The sequence below is a fragment of the Oncorhynchus mykiss genome, chromosome 3 (genome assembly GCF_057628025.1).
Source record: "Oncorhynchus mykiss isolate SJ-2025 chromosome 3, ASM5762802v1, whole genome shotgun sequence".
Taxonomy (NCBI): domain Eukaryota; kingdom Metazoa; phylum Chordata; class Actinopteri; order Salmoniformes; family Salmonidae; genus Oncorhynchus; species Oncorhynchus mykiss.
The window spans coordinates 32,317,839-32,343,311 of NC_143024.1; the positions used below are offsets into that span (position 1 = coordinate 32,317,839).

Sequence of the window (25,473 nt, forward strand, 5' to 3'; positions counted from 1 at the left end):
TTAAAAAAAGCCAAGACTACGGTTCAAAATCTAATTTATTTGTCACATACACATGGTTAGCAGATGTTAATGCGAGTGTAGCGAAATGCTTGTGCTTCTAGTTCCGACAATGCATTAATAACCAACGAGTAATCTAACCTAACAATTCCAAAACTACTACCTTATACACACAAGTGTAAAGGGATAAAGAATATGTACATACAGATATGAATGAGTGATGGTACAGAACGGCATAGGCAAGATGCAGTAGATGGTATCGAGTACAGTATATACATATGAGATGAGTAATGTAGGGTATGTAAACATTATATTAAGTAGCATTGTTTAAAGTGGCTAGTGATATATTTTACATACATTTCTGTCACGTAGAGTAGGCCAGAAGGCTATACTGGAAAACCTATCCTCTATCAAAATAAAAAGATGGAGGAGCCACAAAAGTTATTCTGTGCTTCAGGGTGTTTATTTACAAAGTGATTCCGGAACAAAAACCACAGTACTGCCATCAAACGTATACCTTATGGGACAGCTAAACACAATGCTGCCCCATTCACAGCTCAATCCAAAATGGCCTCCATGAACTGAAAGAGAGGCTTCTTTTGTAGGGCTAGCCCCTCCCCTCGGAACAATTAACACTAATTAATTAAGCAATTATCTAGTCAAACCTACATTTTCCATTAACTAAACATACTAAAGGATATACATTGCAAAACGTTTTTAAACAATATCACCACAACATTTACAAAATTACATCACTACTGACAGTGTCTTTCAATATGCACATTTACATTAATGAGCCATTTGGGACAGGCACTACAAAGTCAGCCCAATTCCCTTTGCTCGGGTCCTTATCCAGCATACCCGGAAGCTACAGAGAGAGAGAGAGAGAGGAACAAAACAAACATACAAAGCGCTCATCCACAACACAGATAAGTATAATACATATTGCTTATATTAAATATGAACATTGACAAGTGTGAAATGTATGTACTAAGACAGAGAAGTTAACTTGTGTGTCGACCCACATTGTTACCTTGTCTTATAACTGAGCAGGGAGGAGTGATGAATGTGTGCGTGCGTTAAAGAACCAAATGCTGCCCGCGGCCAGTGACGGACTTCTACGTCACATTACCTTCCTCCTCTCCTGAAGCGACCAGGTTCGGGAGCCTTGATAGGTAGTCCGCCGTGACGGACACAGAACCTGAAAGGCTGGAGCTCCAGATACCACCTGGTCACACGAGAACTCCGGTCCTTCATGGTCTGGATCCAGGTCAGTGCTCTGTGGTCCGTGTGCTGGTCAAATACCCTCCCAAGAAGGTAGTAACGGAGACTATCTAGGGCCCACTTTATAGCCAAGCACTCCTTCTCAATTGTAGAATACCTGGTTTCCCTGGGCAACAGCTTCCGACTCAGGTACAGCACGGGAAGCTCTTCTCCTGGCTCTCCTTGGGCCAGTACAGCTCCAATTCCCACAGCCGAAGCGTCCACCTGCACGAGAAATCTCTTCTGAAAATCAGGGGTCTGGAGAACAGGGAATGAGCACAGTTGTTTTTTCAGTTTCCTGAAGGCTTCCTCGCATTCCTCAGTCCACTTCACAGGGTTGCTGGCCACCTTTTGAAGTGAGGTTGGTCAGAGGGAGTTGATGGTCGAAAACTGTGGAATGAATCTCCGGTACCACCCTGCCAGACCTAGGAAGGACTTCACCTGTGTCTTGGTTCTGGGTTGAGGGCTGTTCCTGATGGACTCCACTTTGTCCACGTGAGGTCGAACTTTACCCTTACCCAGCTGGTAACCCAGGTACTTTGTCTCCTGTTTCGCCCACTCACACTGCAGGAGGTTAAGTGTGAGGCCTGCATCATGGATCTTCCATAGGACTCTGCTAAGATGCTGTATGTGCTCCTCCCAGGAGTGGTTGTAGATCACCACGTCGTCCAAGTAAGCAGCACAGTAATCGTCACTGTCCTGGAGGACCTTGTTCATCAGCCTCTGGAAAATTGCAGGGGCCCCATGAAGGCCAAACGGCATGACCTTGAACTGGAACAGGCCCATTGGCGTCCGGAATGCAGTGTAGGCCTTGGATTGTTCATCCAGGGGCATCTGGCACATTATTAAAGTGGCTGGAGTTGAGTCAGTGTGTTGGCAGCAGCCACTCAATGTTAGTGTTGGCTGTTTAACCGTCTGATGGCCTTGAGATAGAAGCTGTTTTTCAGTCTCTCGTTCCCTGCTGTGATGCACCTGTACTTATGGATGATAGCGGGGTGAACAGGCAGTGGCTCGGGTGGTTGTTATCCTTGATGATCTTTATGGCCTTCCTGTGACATTGGGTGGTGTAGGTGTCCTGGAGGGCAGGTAGTTTGCCCCCAGTGATGCGTTGTGCAGACCTCACTACCCTCTGGAGAGCCTTACGGTTGTGGGCGGAGCAGTTGCCGTACCAGGCGGTAATACAGCCCGACAGGATGCTCTCGGTTTGCAACTGCACATGGGGACAAAGATCGTACTTTTTGGAGAAATGTCCTCTGGTCTGATGAAACAAAAATAGAACTGTTTGGCCATAATGATCATCGTTATGTTTGGAGGAAAAAGGGGGAGGCTTGCAAGCCGAAGAACACCATCCCAACCGTGAAGCACGGGGGTGGCAGCATCATGTTGTGGGGGTGCTTTGCTGCAGGAGGGACTGGTGCACTTCACAAAATAGATGGCATCGTGACGAAGGAAAATTACCTGGATATATTGAAGCAACATCTCAAGACATCAGTCAGGAAGTTAAAGCTTGGTCGCAAATGGGTCTTCCAAATGGACAATGACCCCAAGCGTACTTCCACAAGTTGTGGCAAAGGTGCTTAAGGACAACAAAGTAAGGTATTGGAGTGGCCTTCACAAAGCCCTGACCTTATTACTATGGAGAATTTGTGGGCAGAACTGAAAAGGTCTGTGTGAGCAAGGAGGCCTACAAACCTGACTCAGTTACACCAGCTTTGTCAGGAGGAATGGGCCAAAATTCACCCAACTTATTGTGGGAAGCTTGTGGAAGGCTACCCAAAACGACCTCCTCAGTGTCCACCTCTTGAACATCAGACTCTGAGGCGTCATCTTCACTGTCACTTTCCAACCTTGTTGTCAGGCTCAAAAAGCCTCAAATTTGCCTGGATGGCAAATTGCCTTGTGTTGGTCAGCCTGTTGTGTGCCTTGGTATGTGTGTTCCCAAACAAGGACCAGTTGCGCTCTGAGATGGCTAATTGTTGGTGGGATTTTGAGGATAATGTAGGCAACAGGAGAAAGAGCCTCGGATCCACAGTCCCTTCCACCAGGTGGCTGATGAGATATGTTTGCACGACTGCAGTATTGCATCTCCATCCAATGATCTTGCTTGGAAGTGTACTTCGCCAGACTGCCAACAACCTTACCTTCATCCAGGCCAAGGTGGCGAGACACGGTAGTGATGACACCATAGGTCTTGTTGATCTCAGCATCAGATAGGATGCTCTTGCAAGCACACTTGGGGTCCAACATGTATGCTGCGGTGTGTATGGGCTTCAGGTAGAAGTCTTCACGCTTTTTAATGCTTTTCTGAACTGCAGTTTCCTCTGCTTGGAGCAACAGTGAAGTACAGATTTCTTATCTTACATCTGCAAGCAGAGTCTGAACATAAGACAAGATGGCATTGTCAGGCTGCTTACCACTCTCTCCCAAAATACTTCATCCAGGAGGATCCTCTTGATGAGGTTGTCCATATCAACAGACTGTGATATGGCCATTTCTTGGATTGACTCCTTCCCCTCCAGGGGACAGTCAAATGTGATGACAACACCACCCCCAACGGGTGTTGTTGGGCACCTTCAATGTGGTGTTCTTATTCAAATCAAATCAAAGTTTATTTGTCACGTGCGCCGAATACAGCACCTTACAGTGAAATGCTTACTTACAGGCTCTAACCAATAGTGCAAAAAAGGTATTAGGTGAACAATAGGTAGGTAGAGAAATAAAAACAACAGTAAAAAACAGGCTATAAAAGTAGCGAGGCTACATACAGACACCGGTTAGTCAGGCTGATTGAGGTAGTATGTACATGTAGATATGGTTAAAGTGACTATGCACATATGATTAACAGAGAGTAGCAGTAGCTTAAAAGAGGGGTTGGTGGGTGAGACACAATGCAGATAGCCCGGTTAGCCAATGTGCGGGAGCACTGGTTGGTCGGTCAGTCGGTCTTCTCACTTTGCTTGGTGAGGTAGATTGCTGCTATAACTTGATGCCCCTTCACATGCCTAATCATTTCCTTGGCTCTCTTGTAGAGTATAGCCATTGTTTTCAGTGCCATGATATCCTTGATGAGCAGATTCAATACATGAGGTCCAAGGTCATCTGACTGCCTTCAGCTCATCTGCAATGTAGAGACCAATGTGTCTGTGCTCTTGTAGAATACTGGGGGTGGAGATGTAGTTAATTATTCCTTGCCTGTGAACATTCGACCACCCATCAGAGATGATTGCAATAGTCTGCTTTCTCTATGATTTGCTTGACCTTCACTTGAACTCTGCATCCAGCAAATGAGTAGAGAAAGCATGTCTGGTTGGAATGGTGTATGTTGGGCAAAGAACATTCAGAAATCTCTTCCAATACACATTGCCTGTGAGCATCAGAGATGAACCAGTTGCACACACAGCTTGAGCAAGACATTCATCAGCATTTCTCTGACTGCGTTCCTCCGTTGAGTCAAAAACTTCTGATTCCAGGATGACCATGAGCTGTTGCTATCAATAAGGTGTCTGATTCATAATTTTCACCTCGAATAGAGGTAGAGGGACTTTTGTCAGAGGTTGCTTGTTGTGAGCGCTGATGGAACCTTGTGCACTTGGCCAGATGATTCTGCATCTTTGTTGCATTCTTCACATATGATTTGGCACAGTATTTGCAAATGTACACAGCTTTTCCTTATACATTAGCTGCTGTGAAATGTCTCCACACATCAGATAGTGCTTGTGGCATTTCCTGTAAAGAAAAAAAACAAATGCAATTCCATGTACAGATAAATAGTTAAGAAGTTAGATTAAACAACTCCTTTGTAAAATAAATGTTTTAAAATGAAACATGTATGGAAATAAGTGAATTAACACTCCTCAATTAGGTTCACTGTTATAAGCTATCTTTTTTTTAATGAATTTACGCAAAATTCCACTAATTCCAGGGCTTAACTTCCCAAATGTACTTCAAAGTTTCAGACCCTTTGCAACCCTGTGTGTGTCACCAGATCTCAACCCAATTGAACACTTCTGGAATATTCTAGAGCGGTGCCTGAGACAGCTTTTTCCACCACCATCACCAAATCATCAAATGATGGAATGTCTCATGGAAGAATGGTGTCGGATCCCTCCAATGAAGTTAGACACTTGTAGAGTCTATGCCAATGTGCATTAACTTGTGTATGACCCACACCCTATTAAGACTCTATGTTGGTGTTTCCTTTATTTTGGCAGTTACCTGTACATAGACATGTTTTGTTAAAGTGTATTGCGTGATTGTATCTGAGCTCATCGTGTGTGTGTGTGTGCAGGCTTCAGGTAATGAGACGTTGCCTTGTCTGTAGATGACAGTATGTTTACTGTCTCTAAGGAGACTTAAGATCTGATTATTATGAAAAATGTTGCGACCCTGCCCGCTTGTGGGGAAAACAACCTGTGGTGATTACCCCATTGCCTCACAGCAAAAACTTTACATTTTTAAAAAACAATTTTCTTGTTTGTTTTAGTCGATTTACAAAACTACATTTAAGAAAAGTACAACATGTCTAAAGTTTACTTTTCAACATTGCCTGCTCCCTAGCATTCTCACAACTTAGAAAAGGTAATATTGTAGTGCTTCTTTCGCCCCTTTTCATGACGATGCTTGCAGCCACTTGAGTGAGTGAATGCTAACTACCGACTGGAACATTAAGCTAGCTAAGACCAACAACACAGACTATACAGCTACTAGTAGTGAGTGGAGTTACAAACGGACTATACTAAACAAGTTAAATGTCTTACCTGTGATAATGTTTTCCACACATAACGTGTAGCCTACTTGACCACTGCGTCCCCATATTTCCCACTCTCCCACACCGGATACCCTGAAGACACAGGGCGCTTCTCGCAGGCTTTATTTTCCTACATGACAGCATTGTAGGTTGTGATTTTTTTGGACCTGGCTACATGTACATTCAACAACACAGCAGTTTTCAGCATGTTCTGTTATTTCTGTAGAACAAAATCGATGAAGAAGTTGCCTCTTTACAATGGGGGTGAAATAGAGACTGTTTGTTTTCTGCAATTTGTGGGCATGGTCGAGGGAATTCAAGATTACTTGAATGTTGACTGGGACTATCTCCTGTTTCTACAAGGTTCCAGCGCTGTTATTACCTACAGTTATAACTCTTCCTGAATCTTAACCCTTACTGCTAGAGGAGAGTATATGAGTTAACCCCATCTCTATAACTGGGTTATACTGTATGTCACACACATGCACTCCCTTTAGTAGCCTCCTCCAGTAAATTATGCTCATGTAAACTGTAAGGGACGTTAACCCTCTGACCATTCATTAACCCTTAACACACGTCTGACTCCATGTCTGTCTATCGAGATGAAGAATGTACGGCTTGATTTATAGAGATACTTAAACTAACAAATCTAACCATTCTGTACACCAGCTGCTCTGACAGGGAGAAGTGTGTGTGCACTCCTCCCTACCAGCTGGGAGTCTTCTCCTCTTGAGATCTTTCTCCCCAACTCTTCCCCTGATCTCCCTCTGTCCCTCTCTCTTCCTCTGTGACCCCTGAGGACGGTAATATGTCAGTGATGCTCTATAACCTACCGTCTCATCTGAACTCCTACTTTAATAAAGGCTGGCTCAGGGAGATGAGCTCAGTTTATTTGCTCTTGGCTGAGTGTGTTTGTGTTTGGGCTGAGTGTGTTTGTGTAAAACGCCACTGTAGTAAACATACTCCAGTTCAGTGGATGCGGCAAGTGTCATTAATACTATGCTACCCACTGTGCGTGTTTGAGTTTTGCAGTTTGGTTCCCAGCCTGTCAACTGTCATATTTCACTATGAAACTTGGGTAAGGGAGTACAAATTTGGAGTGTGAGGGGGTTGATAAATCCAAAGATTGGAACTAAACCCCCCCCAACCCCCCCCCCCCCCCCAGCACACACACACACACACACACACACACTGTCCTATCTCTGAAATCTGTCTCTCCTTATTTCTCCTCCGAGTCCCCCCGGCAACGACCCTCTGAGTCAGCAAACAAACAACTATAACTCTCTGTGTGAGTGCCTGATTGGCTGATGTGTGTTTTGAGTGAAAACATAATGTCTGGTTTTATCTGCAGATCAGCTAATAACCCAACATAGCCTGATGATTATGATAGTCCGCACGCACGTAAGCTCTTACATTCACAAGCTAGCTTACACACGCGCGCATTCCTTAGAGCCATTGTGTTAATCTTAATTCTTGACCTATTATGTGATCTCTGTGTGCTTCGGTCTACACATCTCTCTCGCTCTCTTTCTCTTTAGATTTTCTGGAGATTTGGAAGCCTGCCAAATTTCTGTGTTTAGACTATAATATAATGTTGAGATATCTGACAGATGTCCCTCTCTTGTCTTTGTAGGAGATGTGTCTGGTGGCTCCTGAGTCTCCGTCTGAACAGGCCAGGAGAGTCTTCCAAACCTTCGACCCAGAAGGTAATACTGTTCAACGATAGTCTGATAGTCTCTAAGGTTGGGCGGTATCCAGATGTTCATACTGTTTCAGGAACCATAATGTGGTATACGGTATTACCGGAAGTGCGAAATTAAAATTGAAACGCACAACAATTTAGGCAACGGGGATCTTGATCCAGGAGGTGATTGAATGTCTCTGCTGTAACCAAGACGCTTGATCTTGACACTTAGCAAGCAAGTTAGCAAACCAAATGCATAGCTGGAGCCCTGAGCTGGATATAATTTGACACATCTTAGGTTTCTTATAGTTCTAAGCAGTGGTGTAGCACGCACCCCCACAGACCCTGGTTTATCGGTTTTGAATATCATACCATCTGTATTTTGAAATGCCCCAACATACTGTATAAACGGTATATCGCCTAATAGTGTGTCTCTCTCACACACACACCAATATCCTGGACATGTTATCTTTTCTCCTCTCTCCTTCCTGGTAGAGCATGTGCCTGTATAACCTCCGACTCCTATTTTCTCATCCTCTCTTCTCCTCATCCTCTGAGCAGGGGTCCTCTCTCGTCTCATCTCTGCTGTTGTTGTTTTGGGGTTAGTGTGTGTGTCAGCCCGCCCGCCTGCCCCAATCCCCCCACAGCTGAGTCAACCTGCTCCCATCCTCTTCTTCCTCCTTTTGGGGTGATCGGGGGCGGGAAGGCAAAGAAAAGGGCAAGGATAGTGATAAAAAGAGGAATAATATTTTATGTGATGGGAGAGAGAAGGGCAACCAGTTCTCTCGTGTCAGAATTAGACATTCATCCATGTTTCTAAAGCATCAAATGTAGAAGTTATTCTAAGTCAAATTTTGAAGCGTTTTAAACTTCAGGCATTAACTCCAAAGCAACTTTCTATCGCTGGATTCAAACTTCCAGTAGTAGTATTTACTTGGCTTTGGTATTTACTCTGTCTTCTTGGGGAGCAGCACTTCCTGGATGTTGGGCAGCACACCACCCTGAGTGATGGTCACACTGCCGAGCAGTTTGTTCAGCTCCTCGTCATTTCGGACGGTCAGCTACGAGGAATGATGCGAGTCTTCTTGTCACAGCCGGTGTTGCCGGCCTACTCCATGATCTCAGCAGTTAGGTACTTGAGCACGGTGGCCAGGTAGACTGGTGCGCCAGTGCCCACACGCTGCCTTTGCGCAGCAGCCTGTGCACACGGCCCACGGGGAACTGGAGCCTGGCACGGGATGAACATGTCTTTGCCTTCGCCCTGGCCTTGCCTCCGGTTTTGCCTCTTCCGCTCATATTGGTTGCTTTAGTATGTCAGAGAGAGTCCAATTCCGAGGTGTTTAAAGTTCAGGCATTAACTCCGAAGCAGATTCAAACTTGCTGGATTCGAACATGCAACCTTTGGAATCCGAGGCAGATGCTTACAACTATCTGCCATCCCCTTCCACAACACCCTAGCAAAACCGAAACCTACTTGAAGGTAATAGATAGACATGGATGGATGTCGAAGGCTGACTTGTATCACAGGTGACCTGGCTGGAGAAAGGAGGGACATAGGAGAGTACTACTTCACACTCTGAGCCTCTACTGAGTCACTGAGCCTATACTGAGTCACTGAGGATGTCAGATTCTGAGGCCCCACTGCTTTATAATAACTACTCTCTGCTTTTGGTCGTGGAAAGAAGGTGAGCTGAATGAACGATTGGGGGGGGATACTTTTGATAATATAGTGTATGTGGACACCTGCTCGTCGAACGTCTCATTTCAAAATCATGGGCATTAATGAAGTTGGTCCCCTCTTTGCTGCTATAACAGCCTCCACTCTTCTGGGAAGGCGTTCCACTAGATGTTGGAACATTTCTGTGGGATCTTGCTTACATTTAGCCACAAGCATTAGTGAGGAAGGGCATTGATGTGTGATTAGGCCTGGCTTGCAGTCGGCATTACAATATATCCCAGAGGTGTTTGATGGGGTTGAGGTCAGGGCTCTTGCAATCAATCAAATTTAGTTCAGCCGATGTCACAAAGTGCTATACAGAAACCCAGCCTAAAACCCCAAACGGGAAGCAACGTAGAAGCACAGTGGCTAGGGAAAAACTCCCTAGAAAGCCAGGAACCTAGGAAGAAACCTATAGAAGAACCAGGCTCTGAGGGGTGGCCACTCCTCTTCTGGCTGTGCCGGGTAGAGATTATAACAGAACATGACCAAGATATTCAAACGCTCATAGATGACCAGCAGGGAATCGTGATAATTATAATAATCATCATCCATCATCATCATCGTCACAGTGGTTGTAGAGGGTGCAACAGATCCGCACCTCAGGAGTAAATGTAAGTTGGCTTTTCATAGCTGATCATTGAGGTCGAGGCAGCAGGTGTGGTAGAGAGTTGAAAATAGCAGTTCCGGTACAAGGAAGCAGTTCCGGTACAGGGAAGCACATCTGGTGAACAGGTCAGGGTTCCATAGCCGCAAGCAGAACAGTTGAAACTGGAGCAGCAGCAAGACCATATGGACTGGGGACAGCCAGGAGTCATCAGGCTAGGTAGTCCTGAGGCAAGGTCCCAGGGCTCAAGTCCTCTGGGAGAGAGTTTGTTGGAGGTAGAGAGAGAGAGAGCGTGTTTTGTTAGAGGGAGCATACGTAAATTCATACAGGACAGGAGAAATACTCCAGATATAACAAACTGTCCATAGCCCCCAGACACACACTATTGCAGCATAAATACTGGAGGCTGAGATGGGATGGGTCAGAGACTCTGACCCCTTCCGACGATACCCCCAGACAGGGCCATCCAGGCAGGATATGACCCCACCCACTTTCCCAAAGCACAGTCCCCACAGTGCTAGAGGGATATCTCCAGTCAAGTTCTCGACAAACCATTTCTGTATGGACATTGCTTTGTGCACGGGTACGTTGAAAGAGGAAAGGGCCGTCCCCAAACTGTTGGAATATAATTGTATGCTGTAGCATTAAGATTTCTGTACACTGAAACTAAGGGCCAAGCCCGAAGCATAAAAAACAGCCCCAGACCATTATTCCTCCTCCACCAAGCTGTACAGTTGGCACTATGCATTGGGGCAGGTAGCGATCTCATCGCCAAATCCAGATTAATCTGTCGAACTGACAGATGGTGACGCGTGATTCATCACTCCAGAAAACCCATTTCCACTGCTCCAGAGTGCAAAGCTCGCCGCCACCACTCCAGCCAATGCTTGGCATCGCGCATGGTGATCTTAGGCTTGTGTGCTTCTGCTCGGCCATAGAAACCCATTTCATGAAGCTCCCGACGAACAGTTATTTTGCCGACTTTGCGTTTGGAACTCGGTAGTGAGTGTTGCAGCCGAGGACAGATGATTTTTATGCGCTTACAGCACTCTGTGGTCCCGTTCTGGAGCTTGTGCGGCCTGCCACTTTGCAGCTGAGCCGTTGTTGCTCCTAGACTTTTCCTTTTCACAATAACTGCACTTACAGTTGACCCGGGCAGCTCTAGCAGGGCAGAAATTTGACGAACTGACTTGGTAGCATCCTATGACAGTGCCACGTTGAAAGTCACTGAGCTCTCCAGTAAGGCCATTCTATTGCCAATGTTTGTTTATGGTGATTGCATGGCTATGTGCTCAATTTTATACACCTATTAGCGACGGGTGTGGCTGAAGTAGCCGAATCCACAATTTAAAGGGGTGTCCACATACATTTATATATACACACACAAAAGTATATATGGAGAGATTGAGTTACCCATGGCATGTGTGATTGTCACACTACACAATGAGAGCGTGATGCATGTTGCTGGAGTGTGAGTGTGTTCAGCTGAAGGTCACCGTAGTCATAACACACACACACCCACCCACCCACCCCATGGACCAAACCTGCACAGACACATTTGTGTGTTTGTCGCTGTCTTTGTTATGTGTGTGTGTGTTCCAGCAGGAATAATTTCTGACAGCGTAAACAACATTCCTCCGTTTCGTGTTTATAAGAACAATATGCCTCTTGACGTGGCTGAGGGGTTGTGTGCGCCTGTTTGTGTTGAAGTTTCTAACAAAGTGAGCGCCACCAGCTGAGAGTAGTCTTGTCTGTTCTGGTTGCCTCCACACCAAATATGTAGTAAAAACACTGACCCGTTCAGACCAGAGAGGGAGAAACATAGAAATTGATAGGTCTGTCTACACTGAGATGTGTTTCTGCTGTTTCGTGAGATTTTTCATTTACGCCATATGGATGTTTATACACACACTAGAACCAGCAGAGCTGAGAGCAGTGTCAAAGCCCTATAAATCTGCCAGTGTCGCATCTAGAGTCGGCCCAGTTCACTGTGTTATAGAAGAGAGGCGCCAGAGTGTACACACATCCCATATGCACGCAATAATTTACACACAGGTCTCCCCCACACACACACACACACACACACACACACACACAGGTCTCCCATGCACGCAATAACACACACACACACACACAGGTCTCCCATGCACGCAATAACACACACACTCACAGGTCTCCCATGCACGCAATAACACGCACACACACACTGGTCTCCCATGCACGTAATAACACACACACGCACAGGTCTCCCATGCATGCAATAACACACACACAGGTCTCCCATGCAGGCAATAACACACCACTTCGTTAGTGTTTCACACAGAATTTGAAACTTAGGGTAAAGCTATGATTCAGCTGTAGTCCTACCCAGTATGTGTGTACAACACAATACTGTACTCGTGGCGCGCACACAATCATATGTTAGTATTTTAAGTAGACGGGTAGGACATGCGTGTACACACGTGGTAGTGTTTTAAAGCTGGTTCTCTCAGGTAGAGAAGTCATAGCTGAGGAATGTAGGTTAGACAGAGGAGAGGACAAGGCCGGCATTCGTGCTTTTGCATGTGTATGTGTTTGTGTGTGATGAGGTACCTCTGTTAGCACAATGTAAACTGTGTGTTCAGTCTGCGTGAAGGCCTGTCCTGTTTCAGTGCCGCTGGGACTTGCTGATAATGGGGCACCCTCTTTGATAATGACAGAAAACAGACACAGAATTGCAGATGAGTCTATGGCCTGTCTCCTTATTGTGTCTGGACTAAAATTCTCTGAACAATATTGTCTCTTTCTCTCCCTCTAGATAACGGCTTTATTCCAGACTGTCTGTTGGAGGAGGTGATGAAGGCACTAGACCTCGTCTCAGAACCTGAATACTAGTAAGCGTGTGTGCTCTTGTCCAGACGCCTCAGCTAATGTTTCACTGCTGTTGGGTAAAGAGCAGAGAAAACACAGACAGAACCAGAGGGCGAGAACACTAAACATCCAGAGGAAGCGAGAAAGAGGGCATGGGATGATGGTGGGGGGTGGGTGCATTAAACTGCTAGCAGGAACACTGAGAGGAAATACTTTAATGTGCTGCTTCAAACCAGGTTCGGGTTAGCCCCGCCTTAAGGTCAGCCTAGATCAGTCATCAGCTGACCTGACCACACCAACCTGGACAGCTTTCACACTGTGGGGACAAGACAGACCAGTTCAAGTTACAATGGCAGAAAAGTTAGCTGACTATAACCATATTTCTTAGAAAAGACAAGCCGCACACTCTGTGCCTCCGATGCAATACATTTAACAAACGTTTCGACAGCTATGTTGCCTTCAGGGTTTCATCTATAACCATGTTTCTAACTAGCTGGATAAGTGTGTGTATGTAAATGTGTGTGTTTGTTTAAAATGTACGACTGATCAGGATATGTGTGTCACAAGTTCACCACATAAACAAACACTAAACATCAGGAGTAATTGAGGGTTTACAGTGGGGAATAGTTTGAGTCAAAGGGCTTTATTGGCATGGGAAACATGATTACATTGCCAAAGCAAGTGGAATAGATAATAAACAAAAGTGAAATTAACATGGGCATTTAACATTTAATGTGGCACCATCATAGGATGCCACCTTTCCAACAAGTCAGTTTGTCAAATTTCTACCCTGCTGGAGCTGCCCCGGTCAACTGTAAGGGCTGTTATTGTGAAGTAGAAATGACTAGGAACAACAACGGCTCAGCTGTGAAGTGGTAGGCCACACAAGTTCACAGAACAGGCCCGCCGAGTGCTGAAGCGCATAGCGTGTAAAAATCATCTGTCCTCGGTTGCAACACTCACTACAGAGTTCCAAACTGCCTCTGGAAGCAACGTCGGCACAAGAACTGTGGGTTTTCATGGCCAAGCAGCCGCATACAAGCGTAAGATCACCATGCGCAATGCCAAGCATCGGCTAGAGGGGTGTAAAGCTCGCTGCCATTGGACTCTGGAGCAGTGGAAATGCTTTTTCTGGAGTGATTAATCACACTTCACCATCTGGCAGTCCAAAGAACGAATCTGGGTTTGGCGGATGCTAGGAGAACGCTACCTGCTCCAATGCATAGCACCAACTATAGTTTGGTGGAGGAATAATGGTCTGGGGTTGATTTTCATGGTTCGGGCTTGGCCCCTTAGTTCCAGTGAAAGGAAATCTTAATACTACAGCAAACAATGACATTCTAGATGATTCTGTGTTTCCAACTTTGTGGCAACAGTTTGGGGAAGGCCCTTTCCTGTTTCAGCATGAAAGTGCCCCCATGCACAAAGACAGGTCGATACAGATGGTTTGTCGAGATCGGGGTGGACGAACTTGACTGGCCTGCACAGAGCCCTGACTTCAACCACATTGAACACCTTTGGGATGAATTGGAAAACCGGCTGCGAGCCAGGCCTAATCGCCCAACATCAGTGCCCAACCTCACTAATGTTCTTGTGGCTGAATGGGAGCAAGTCCCCGTAGCAATGTTCCAACATTTCATGGAAAGCCTTCCAAAGAAGAGTCGAGGCTGTTATAGCAGCAAAGAGGGGGACCAACTCCATATTAATGCCCATGATTTTGAAATGAGATGTTTGACGAGCAGGTGCCCACATACTTTTGGTCATGTACTTTTGTATTTACAATGGATTTTTGTGCTTCACTGGTTGCCCTTTTAGTGTGGCAACCGGTCACAAATATTGCTGCTGTGACGGCGCACTGGTATTTCACATATGGGAGTTACCAAAATTGAATTGTTTTCGATTTCTTTGTTGGCCTGTGTATTCTGAGGGGAATATGCCTTTTCTAATATGGTCATACATTTGGCAGGAGAACAGACCCGTTATTTTAAAAGCATGAGAACCAGTTAATCTAGTCCCACAAGAAAACGTTCATGCAAAGCCCATCAGTATCTGCCTAGAAGCTGAAAATATTTGCCTGTGTTTAAGGTTACCTGCCCCTCTCCCTCTAGCCTACTGATGTTACATTGTCGCTTGATTCAGAAGATGGGGAGTTTTTTTAATTAGCTAGAGAATAATTAATTAACTTGTTCAACGTTGGTTACGGATACTATAGACCTAGTTATCCCGTTTCACGTTGGATTTATTAACAAAAAAATTGTAAGACGTGTTTTTAAATTCTGGTGCTGCTCTGCACACACAAGCTTGTTAGCTAGCTAGCTGACAGGACATTCGAAGTTCCTCTGTAGAAGCTGCTCCTCTCCTAGGTATAATTCTGTGAACCTAATTCATATAATGCAGGTCATAACAAAATGCCCAGCACTTCACGCCTCATCCTCAACCCCTGGGATGCAAACTACTGAAACATGCAAAACAATCCTTGCTAGGGGGAAATGCAGGCTTTAACTAATTAAATAAACAAAGAATATGATCTACATGATCAGTCTCTGTGTGTAAAATAAAAAGTGGTTAATATGAACGTAACTCACAGCTAAAAAATGTAAATAAAGCAATTCAATGTTATTTGTTGCCTAGACTTTACTGCAAATGACACTCAAGTTTTGAGAAACAAACAATACACTAATATTGCAGTTAGCCATGACAGCCTTTATAATAGAACGCTTGTGACCACACACAAATATTGCACTTGGGAAAAAAACATCTTATTTTTGGGCAACAGTGCACATCATTACGTTGTACGCTTTCTGTCTGTGGACATCTGTTCTACAATGTGCCAGCAAAAGAGGGAAAGTGTGTGGTGTTCCTTTCACCTCTATAGTGGCATCCAGCTTAAGCCAGGCCCAGCTCCAGCTACATTTGATCCCTAAATCCACTTGTTGAACAAGCAACGCCTAATTTTCATCTAATTCTCTCATTCTGAAAATTAACCACATACTGTACAGGGAAAGCATTTGTTAACAGATAGTGGTTAGTTTGTAAGCTAGTTAACATTTTACACAGATTGCCAGGGTCCAGTAAGCACCTAACGCGCAGCCTTGTGGTTAGAGCGTTGGACTAGTATTCGGAAGGTTGCAAGATCGAATCCCTGAGCTGACAAGGTAAAAATCTGTTGTTCTGCCCCTGAACAAGGCAGTTCATGCACTGTTCCTAGGCCCTCGTTGAAAATAAGAATTTGTTCTTAACTGACTTGCCTGGTTAAATAAAGGTGAAAAATCAAAACTTTATTTTTTATTTTTTTAACCTTTTTATTTATACAGGTTTTTTTCTCATTGAGATAACATCTCTTTTCCAAGAGAGACCTGGCCAATAGCAGCAGAGGGAACAATGTTTCAGACAAAACAACTTACTTACATACACTAACACAACATTAAACAAAACTATAAACACACATACAGTACAACAAAAACATTGTACATTAAAAACACAAACGTCTTGGCTAAAAACAGCTGGCCTAAAAACAATGACACTCTTCTATGGTAAATACATCGATCAAGTGTTTAAACTCCAACGAAACTAGATCATCACGTTTGAAAATGTTTGACAGAATTCCAGGACCACGGAGCTTAGTAACTAAAACTATGTCTACCATGTCCTGTTCTAATTTTTGATACTGTTAGAAGCAGTCAGAATGGGACCGTAATTGATATTTATTTACTGACCTGACTAAAAAAGAACAGAAATAAAAGAGCATTTTACCCAATATGGCCTTATAAGTCAGTGTATACCAGTGTTTAAGCCTAGGCAAGGTCAATGACGACCAGCCAACAGCGCTGTAGAAATTGTGTGAGACGTTTCTGATTTGAAATGTACCTGATGGCTGCATGATACACTGAATCAAGTGCTCTCAGGGTAGTGGCTGAGGCCTGCATATATATATATATATATATATATATATATATATATATATATATATATATATATATATATATATATATATATATATATATATATATATATATATATATATATATACATACTAAAATCGACAGTAATGTACATCATACCAGCTCCTTCCTGGCCTCAAAAGAAAAACAAGCCTTATGCCGGTAATAAAATCCTATTTTCAGCTTGAGCTTCCTTATCAAGTTCTCTACATGCACAGTGAAGCTCAGCTTATCAACCCACACACCCAAATATTTATACACTTTAACTTGCTCTATAGTATCTCCAGCCAATGGAGCAATGACATGATTTGTAACATGCCTGGCATTTGAAAATACCATTCTTTTTTTTCTCCCAAATTTAGAATCAGCATTAAATCATACAGATTCTGTGGTATGTTTTATTCTCTTTGGGCATTTTCAAAAGCTAAAGATTAACTACTACCACTTGAATAAAGAACAGTATAATCTGCATAAAAATGAACATCCGCTGTTTCAATAAGATCCCAATGTTCTTGATATACAAAATGAACAACAGTGGGCCCAAAATAAAACCTTGCGGAACACCTGAGCACACCTCTATGGACTCAGATGTACAACCATCTGCCATTACACATGGTGTACGATTTGATAGGTAATTTATAAACCAATCTAGAGCATGACCAGTAATTCCACAACATTTTAACATTTGCACTAACACAGCATGGTCCACAGTATCAAAAGCCTTCGACAAATCAATAAAAACAGACAAACAATGTAACTTCTTATCAAGAGCACAGTGGCTGTCATTTAAAACCTTCAATGTTGCTGAAACAGTGCTGTGGCCAGACCTAAAACCTGATTGCATTCCATTTAAGATGTTGTTTTCTTGGATGTAGACCTTTAGCTGCCTACTAAGGACTCCAGTACCTTTGACAATACAGACAATTTTGATATGGGTTGATAGTTGTCAAGCACCGAAGGATCTCCACCTTTCAGGAGAGGCATTACAAAAGCAGATTTCCATAACTTGGGGATTTCCTTAACATCAAGCGTGAGGTTAAAAATACATGTTAAGGGGGGAGCAATGATGTCTGCAGCTAGGTGTAGGAGGCGGGGGTCTAGTTCATCAGGGCTAGGGAATTTTTTCCCATCAATTTCTTTCAGGGCTTTACACACTTCTGAAACAGTGAAGGATGTAAAAGGAGAACCTGGTGGAGGAGTGCACAGAGGTGTCAGGTAAATTCATAGGGGGCTCAATTGTACCTTTGACCTTTTCAAATATACTGCCTGCATCTTGAACGGCAAGAAGTCATATACCAGTTAATACTATAGCAAATTGGTTAAGTTACTTATCTGATGTAACATTAGCTAGCTATTGTTAGCTGTCTGACTTTATTAGCAGGCTAATTTTCACACCATAAACTCAATTTTATTAGATTTGGCTAATGTTGCTCAACATTTCTCTGGCTAGCTAAGGAGAATTCAATCCAGCTAGCAAGATACATAACAATGCTAATGCTAATACTTGATCCACCACACTTTCTCCCTCACCACAAACTTTCCAAATGCCAGTTTTTCGGTTACAGCTCATGAAGTACGCTTCATCACATTCTCACCCTCATCTCCGTGGTCAGGCTTCTCACCTAACATTACCTCTTCGTTATCGTTCAGGGGACGCGCTGCTGTAACTGGCAAGCTGCCTTTCCAGAGCGCGCGCTGATGTTGTAACTAGTTGGTTGTCTCTTCTTTCTTCAGTTGTGTTCTGCGCTGCATTCTATGGTGGGTGATTCATTCCAGAATTATGCCTTGTGAAGCTCAACAAGTCACCTAACGTCTTCCTAGCGCCATAAAATAACAGCATGAATTAACATGGAATGTCAATGAAGACAAGTTTGTTTCTAAGGCGTCAAACTGCCGACGCTTTCACGTCTCACGTAGACGTAGTGTTCATGTCACATAACGTGTCAGTTTGCGTGTAAGTTTATTATGAATGATGTTACCATGAACATCTGCATGTGTTAGTTTAAGTGTCTGTTTTAGTTCATCAATTTCATATGTTGATTTAGCTAAAATTACCTCAATGCAAAAAAATATTTAAGCTAGTTGATTTCGCAGCCACCGTTACTGTGTAGATATGCCTATTTCTCGCATCAATACAAACATGAGGGCATCTTGGTAGCCTAGTGGTTAGAGCGTTGGCCAGTAACTGAAAGGTTGCAAAATCGAATCCCAAAGCTGACAAACTTTTTTTTTTTTTTTTTTTTTTTTTTTTTTTTTTTTTTTTTGCCTGAGCAAGGCAGTTAACCCACTGTTCCCTGGGCGACGAATACGTGGATTTCAATTTAGGCAGCACCGCTCTGATTCAGAGGGGTTGGGTTAAATGCGGAAGACACATTTCAGTTGAATGCATTCAGTTGTACAACTGACTAGGTATCCCCCTTTCCATTTCTTTATTGGAGGTAGCCTAGGTGTCTAGTGGCGCATTCAAAACAACTCAGAAGTTGGCAATCTCTGACTTCCGACTTCAGTGCTTTCAAGACAACTGGGAACTCGGTGGGGGGGGCGAGCTCAGACTGTCATCCAACTCGGAATCTCTGGTGTCATGACGTTGCCCTCTTTGGGTACAGCAAGCCCCATCCCCCTCTCCCTGTCTTGTACACCCAGGCTGCTGTGGTCAGAGAGAGGTTGTAAATTCCTGGAGGAGATTATCTCCTCATGGCCACAGTATAGAGAGAGTGAATTTTCATAGAGAACAAAGGAATTTCTTCCACCTCACAGAACTTGAGGTCCGAACAACATTTATGTTCTGGAGAGGGTATAAAAGATCGGTGAAGAATCCAGCTACGAACTGGTCCGTTTGGTACAATTTTGTGAATCTCATGGGAGACAATACGGCCACATTACCATAACGCTGTTTATATAATAGCCTCAGATATGTTTACATCTAATTGTTGTATAAGATGAATGAGTGAGGATGATACTGTTTGTAAAATTGTGTAATGTGATTTTGGACTGTTTAATGAAGGAAACTCCAATTCCCTTTTTGAGTTTAACTAAATCAGAGGACTGCCCATGAGCCCAGCTAGGGTCGGGCATCCTGGGACAGGCCCTTTTCCGCAATTCCAAATAGAAAACCCACTTTGAGAATTTCTCAACAGGCCATGTTTCCCTCAATTACGAGAGGACAAAGGTTGCAGACCAGCTTACCTCGATAACGAGAGGGCCAAGATTTGAGTTGATGGCTGAATCTTTTAACCATACCACGTGGTTAAACTCTTAGACTATCGATACCAACAATAAGAACAAGTCTTTGATATGAATTACTAGTCTGCAGCTAGGAATTCAGTATCATTGAACGCGAAGACCGACAACTGCCAAAACATCTATCCATAACGAAATTAATGAATGTCACTCTGAACTATCCATCTAACCACGTCAGAGAGGGCGGACATACTCTCTAACAGAAACAAACTTTTCAACAGAGACCCCGACGACACACTGAGCGTAAATATATATATATATTGATTGCAATTGTTCCTGAATGAGTGAGCGTTCATGTGCAAAGGATTAGCATTTCAATTGTTATAATTATCAACTGTTGTCTTTTCTCAGTCAACCCCCACTTCCCTTTTGTACAACAAGCCGCTATGCCGGTTTAGCCCACTAGGGCACATTCCCCTATCAATTCTTGTAACCATATTTACTTTGTTTGTTTGTGTGTGCACTTCTGTGATTGTTTAGTTAGTTAATAAATAAATGATTTAAGACAATTAGTGTATGGATGACTCAGAGTGAAGACTGGGTTCGTGCAGATAACCAACAATTTACGACGTTTGGAATGAGACTAACGTGAGGTAAAATAAAGAATAAATCATTAATCAGAAGACTAATTGATCAGAAATAAAATATCTGAAAAGTTATATTAGGAAAATTATAACTTGAATCTGAATATTTTCCTTGGTGCCCCGACTTCCTAGTTATTTACATTTGCCTGATTAGTTAATCACCAAATGCTAATTACAGAGAATCTTTGATAAAAAATAAGTCTTCAGTTAATGATAGTAAAGACATGACACTGGCGTCTTTCTCTGACCTGAAAATCAATGATGTCATGATTTGACCTCATTTTTCCCCCACTTCCCAGTTTAAGGTATTAACAGACACAATCACTGTCACCATGCAATCCTTCGTCTATACATTTCTGTGGGGATGTCTTATGGTTAAAAGCAGGGTTTGAATTGATGGGATATGTGAGGATTTCGGCCTTGTTATAGAGAAGTGCAAAAAGCATATGTTACCACTTGTTTGCTTAGTCATAGGAAAAGCAACAGTCCATATTTTATAAAGTGATCTAGGCTGTAACAATGATAAACTCCACAATTATTTCCAGTCTACTAACCTATTGAAGGTCTTGCGCAGCCTAAACATCACAGGAAAATGTGGTTGGTTTATTAAATGCTTCATAATGTAGAGCTATGCAACATACCAAAAAGTTAGAATCGGTATGGGTCTATTCATCGACCAAACACCTTAATAGATACAAACGTTATTCAGGAGAATCCCAGCCTGTTTTGATCACAGATCATGATGAATCCTGAACATTTAAGCTGTTTGTCATTGATTTAGCACACAATTGCTTACATATTTGATACACGTGTAGACCTATATTTAATCTGGAATTGACAAACAAAAGCCTGACTAGGATCCTGACTTTCCCCCACGTCATATTTATTACCAATTAGGCTAAATGTATACCTATTAATTTGCATAGGCTAACCATTGCGATTAATGCTATTTACCATCTTCTGCTTTTTATGAATAAACAGGCATCAGAGTAAACATATAATTTCAATGCCGGGGTGCAAAGGAGCAAAATAAATAACAGTATAGGGATGAGGTGGGCTATTTACAGGTGGGCTATGTGCAGTTGATCTGTGAGCTGTGAGCTGCTCTGACAGCTGGTGCTTAAAGTTAGTGAGGGAGCTATGAGGCTTCAGTGATTTTTGCATTTCGCTCCAGTCATTGGCAGCAGAGAACTGGAAGGAAAGGCAGCCAAAGGAGGAACTGGCTTTGGGGGTGACCAGTGAAAGATACCTGCTGGAACGCCTTCCATTGGGCGGGTGCTGCTATGGTGACCAGTGAGCGGAGATAAGGCGGGTCTTTACCTTGCAAAGACTTATGATGACCTAGAGCCGGTGGGTTTGGCGATGAATATGATGCGAGGGCCAGCCAACGAGAGCGTACAGGTCGCAGTGGTGGGTAGTATATGGGGCTTTGGTGACAAAACGGATGGCACTGTGACCGTCCAGAGTAGTGATGGTGGGCAGGTGCTGGCAGCGATCATAATTGATGTATACAGAGAAATTGACCCCTGTGGCACCCCCATAGAGACTGCCAGAAGTCCGGACAACAGGCCCTCAGAGTTCAGTGTGTCAAATCGATCTGAGATGTAGTTGGTGAACCAGGCGAAGCAGTCATTTGAGAAACCAAGGCTGTTGAGTTTGCCGATAAGAATGTGGTGATTGACAGAGTCAAAAGCCTTGGCCAAGTCTACGAGTACAGCCGCACAGTATTGTTTCTTATCGATGGTGGTTATGATATAGTTTTTGACCTTGAGCGTCTCTGAGGTGCCCCCATGACCAGCTCAGAAACCAGATTACATAGCGGAGACGGTACCTGTGGAATTCGAAATGGTCAGTGATCTGTTTAACTTAGCTTTCAAAGACCTTAGAAAGGCAGGGTAGGATAGATATAGATTTGTAGCAGTTTGGGTCTAGAGTGTCTCCCCCTTTGAAGAGGGGGATGACCACGGCAGCTTTCTAATCTTTGGGGATCTCAGATGATATGAGAGGTTGAACAGGCTAGTAATAGGGGTTGCAACAATTTCGGCAGGTAATTTTAGAAAGTGAGGGTCCAGATTGTCTAGCCCAGCTGATTTGTAGGGGTCCAGATTTTGCAGCTCTTTCAGAACATCAGCTATCTGGATTTGAGTGAAGGAGACATGGGGGAGGCTTGGGCAAGTGGATGTGGGGGGTGCAGAGCTGTTGATCGGGGTAGGGGTAGCCAGGTGGAAGCCTTAGCCTTTGCTTTCCTGTGTATATTGGTTCCTAAGTTTCCTGAAAAGTTGCATATGGCGGGAACTATTCAATGCTAATGCAGTACGCCACAGGATGTTTTTGTGCTGGTCAAGGGCAGTCAGGTCTGGAGAGAACCAAGGGCTATATCTGTTCCTGGTTCAAACATTTTTGAATGGGGCATGCTTATATAAGATGGTGAGGAAAGCACTTTTAAAGAATAACCAGGCATCCTCTACTGACGGGATGAGGTCAATATCCTGTCTCCTAGAGATGAATGTACTTTGGTGCGAAAAGTGCAAATCAATCCCAGAACAACCGCAAAGAACCCTGTGAAGATGCTGGAGGAAACCGGCACAAAAGTATCTATATCCACAGTAAAACAAGTCCTATATTGACATAAACTAAAAGGCCTCTCAGCAAGGAAGAAGCCACTGCTCCAAAACCGCCATAAAAAAGCCAGACTATGGTTTGCAACTGCACATGGGGACAAAGATTGTACTTTTTGGAGAAATGTCCTCTGGTCTGATGAAACAAAAATGGAACTGTTTGGCCATAATGACCATCGTTATGTTTGGAGGAAAAAGGGGATGCTTGCAAGACGAAGAACACCATCCCAACCGTGAAGCATGGGGGTGGAGCATCATGTTGTGGGGTGCTTTGCTGCAGGAGGGACAGTTGCACTTCACAAGATAGATGGCATCATGAGGAAAGGAAATTATGTGGATATATTGAAGCAACATCTCAAGACGTCAGTCAGGAAGTTAAAGCTTGGTCGCAAATGGGTGTTCCAAATGGACAATGACCCCAAGCATACTTCCAAAGTTGTGGCAAAATTGCTTAAGGACAACTAAGTCGAGGTATTGGAGTGGCCATCACAAAGCCTTGACCTCAAACCTATAGAGAATTTGTGGGCAAAACTGAAAAAGGATGTGTGAGCAAGGAGGCCTACAAATCTGACTCAGTTACACCAGCTCTGTCAGGAGGAATGGGCCAAAATTCACCCAACTTATTGTGGGAAGCTTGTGGAAGGCTACCCGAAACTTTTGACCAAAGTTAAACAATTTAAAGGCAATGCTACCAAATACTAATTGAGTGTATGTAAACTTCTGACCCACTGGGAATGTGATGAAAGGAGTATAATCTGAAATCAAGCATTCTCTCTACTATTCTGACATTTCACATTCTTAAAATGAAGTGGTGATCCTAACTGACCTAAAGACTTTAAAAAATGCTACTTAATAATATAATACCCTACATTATTTATCTCATATGTATACGTAAAACTGTACTCTATATCATCTACTGCATCTTTATGTAATACATGTATCACTAGCCACTTTAAACTATGCCACTTTGTTTACATACTCATCTCATATGTATATACTGTACTCGATACCATCTACTGCATCTTGCCTATGCCGCTCTGTACCATCACTCATTCATATATCTTTATGTACATATTCTTTATCCCTTTACACTTGTGTGTGTATAAGGTAGTAGTTTTGGAATTGTTAGCTAGATTACTCGTTGGTTATTACCGCATTGTTGGAACTAGAAGCACAAGCATTTCGCTACACTCGCATTAACATCTGCTAACCATGTGTATGTGACAAATAACATTTGATTTGATTTTGACTGGGAATGTTTACTTGGTTCAAATGTCAGGAATTGTGAAAAACTAAGTTCAAATGTTTTTGGTTAAAGTGTATGTAAACTTCCGACTTCAACTGTATTCATGCATTAAATGTGAATACCTGGGAGGCAAAATAAGCCAAATAAAACAAAGATATTCTCATACATATGTGTGTCGCATACACATGGCATCTCTGATCTGCTTGCCTCAATAAATTAATACTAGGACATTGGTAGCCAGGATTAGCTATATCAAATCAAACTTAGTCACGTGCGCCGAATACAAGTGTCGACCTTACCGTGAAATGCTTACTTACAAGACCTTAACCAATAGTGCAGTTCAAGAAGAGTTTAAGAAAATATTTACCAGATAATAAAAAGTAACAATAACGAGGCTGTATACAGGGGGTACCGGTACCAAGTCAGTGTGCAAGGGTACAGATTAGTTGAGGTAATTTGTACATGTAGGTAGTGGTGAAGTGACGATGCATAGATTAACAGTGAGTAGCAGCAGTGTACAAAACAAATGGGGGGGTCAATGCAGTAGCAGCGTATCTAGGCTCCTAATAATTGCATAACGGTGCAAGTTAGACACGTCATGTTTTATTAGCATTTTTTTTATTGAAGGATTTATTTAACAGGGCAAGTCATTTGATAATTTACAATGACGACCTACCCCAGCCAAACCCTAACCCGGATGACGCTGGGGCAATTGTGCTTTGCTTTGCCTTGTCACATTTTATGCACCCAGCTAAGGCCTTGGATGGATCAAGTTACACTGAGATGGGCACAGGGGTATATGTACAGTCATTTTTAGTGTGGTGGCAACTTAGTTGAACAGGAGAAGAGGATGTGGTTGCTTGTGGAGGGAGATCAGTGTGGGTGGTGGGTAGAACAGCTGCAGTGATGCTGATTGGTTGCTCTGGCTCATTACATCTTGACTAACAGCTGAAAAGCCGTCATTAACATACTCCCGGAG

General features: G+C 43.4%; 1 protein-coding gene and 1 pseudogene across 6 annotated transcripts in view; one reads left to right on the forward strand and one right to left on the reverse strand.

Moving 5' to 3' along the window:
- Positions 1-25,473, forward strand: part of mindy3 (MINDY lysine 48 deubiquitinase 3) — a 51,445-nt gene that overhangs the window by 15,039 nt on the left and 10,933 nt on the right. For all 5 annotated transcript variants that reach the window (XR_016493707.1, XR_016493706.1, XR_016493703.1 and 2 more), the window contains 2 exons: positions 7,641-7,713; positions 12,813-12,888. Coding sequence is in view for 2 of the 5 variants with exons in the window: in XM_021593061.3 (XP_021448736.1) it covers positions 7,641-7,713; positions 12,813-12,888 (149 nt within the window). In the remaining 3 variants the exon portion in view is untranslated. The remainder of the gene's footprint in view (positions 1-7,640; positions 7,714-12,812; positions 12,889-25,473) is intronic.
- On the reverse strand, positions 8,561-11,541 carry LOC149984503 (histone H2A-like; annotated as a pseudogene). Its single transcript, XR_016493711.1, has one exon. The product of XR_016493711.1 is annotated as a histone H2A-like (transcript).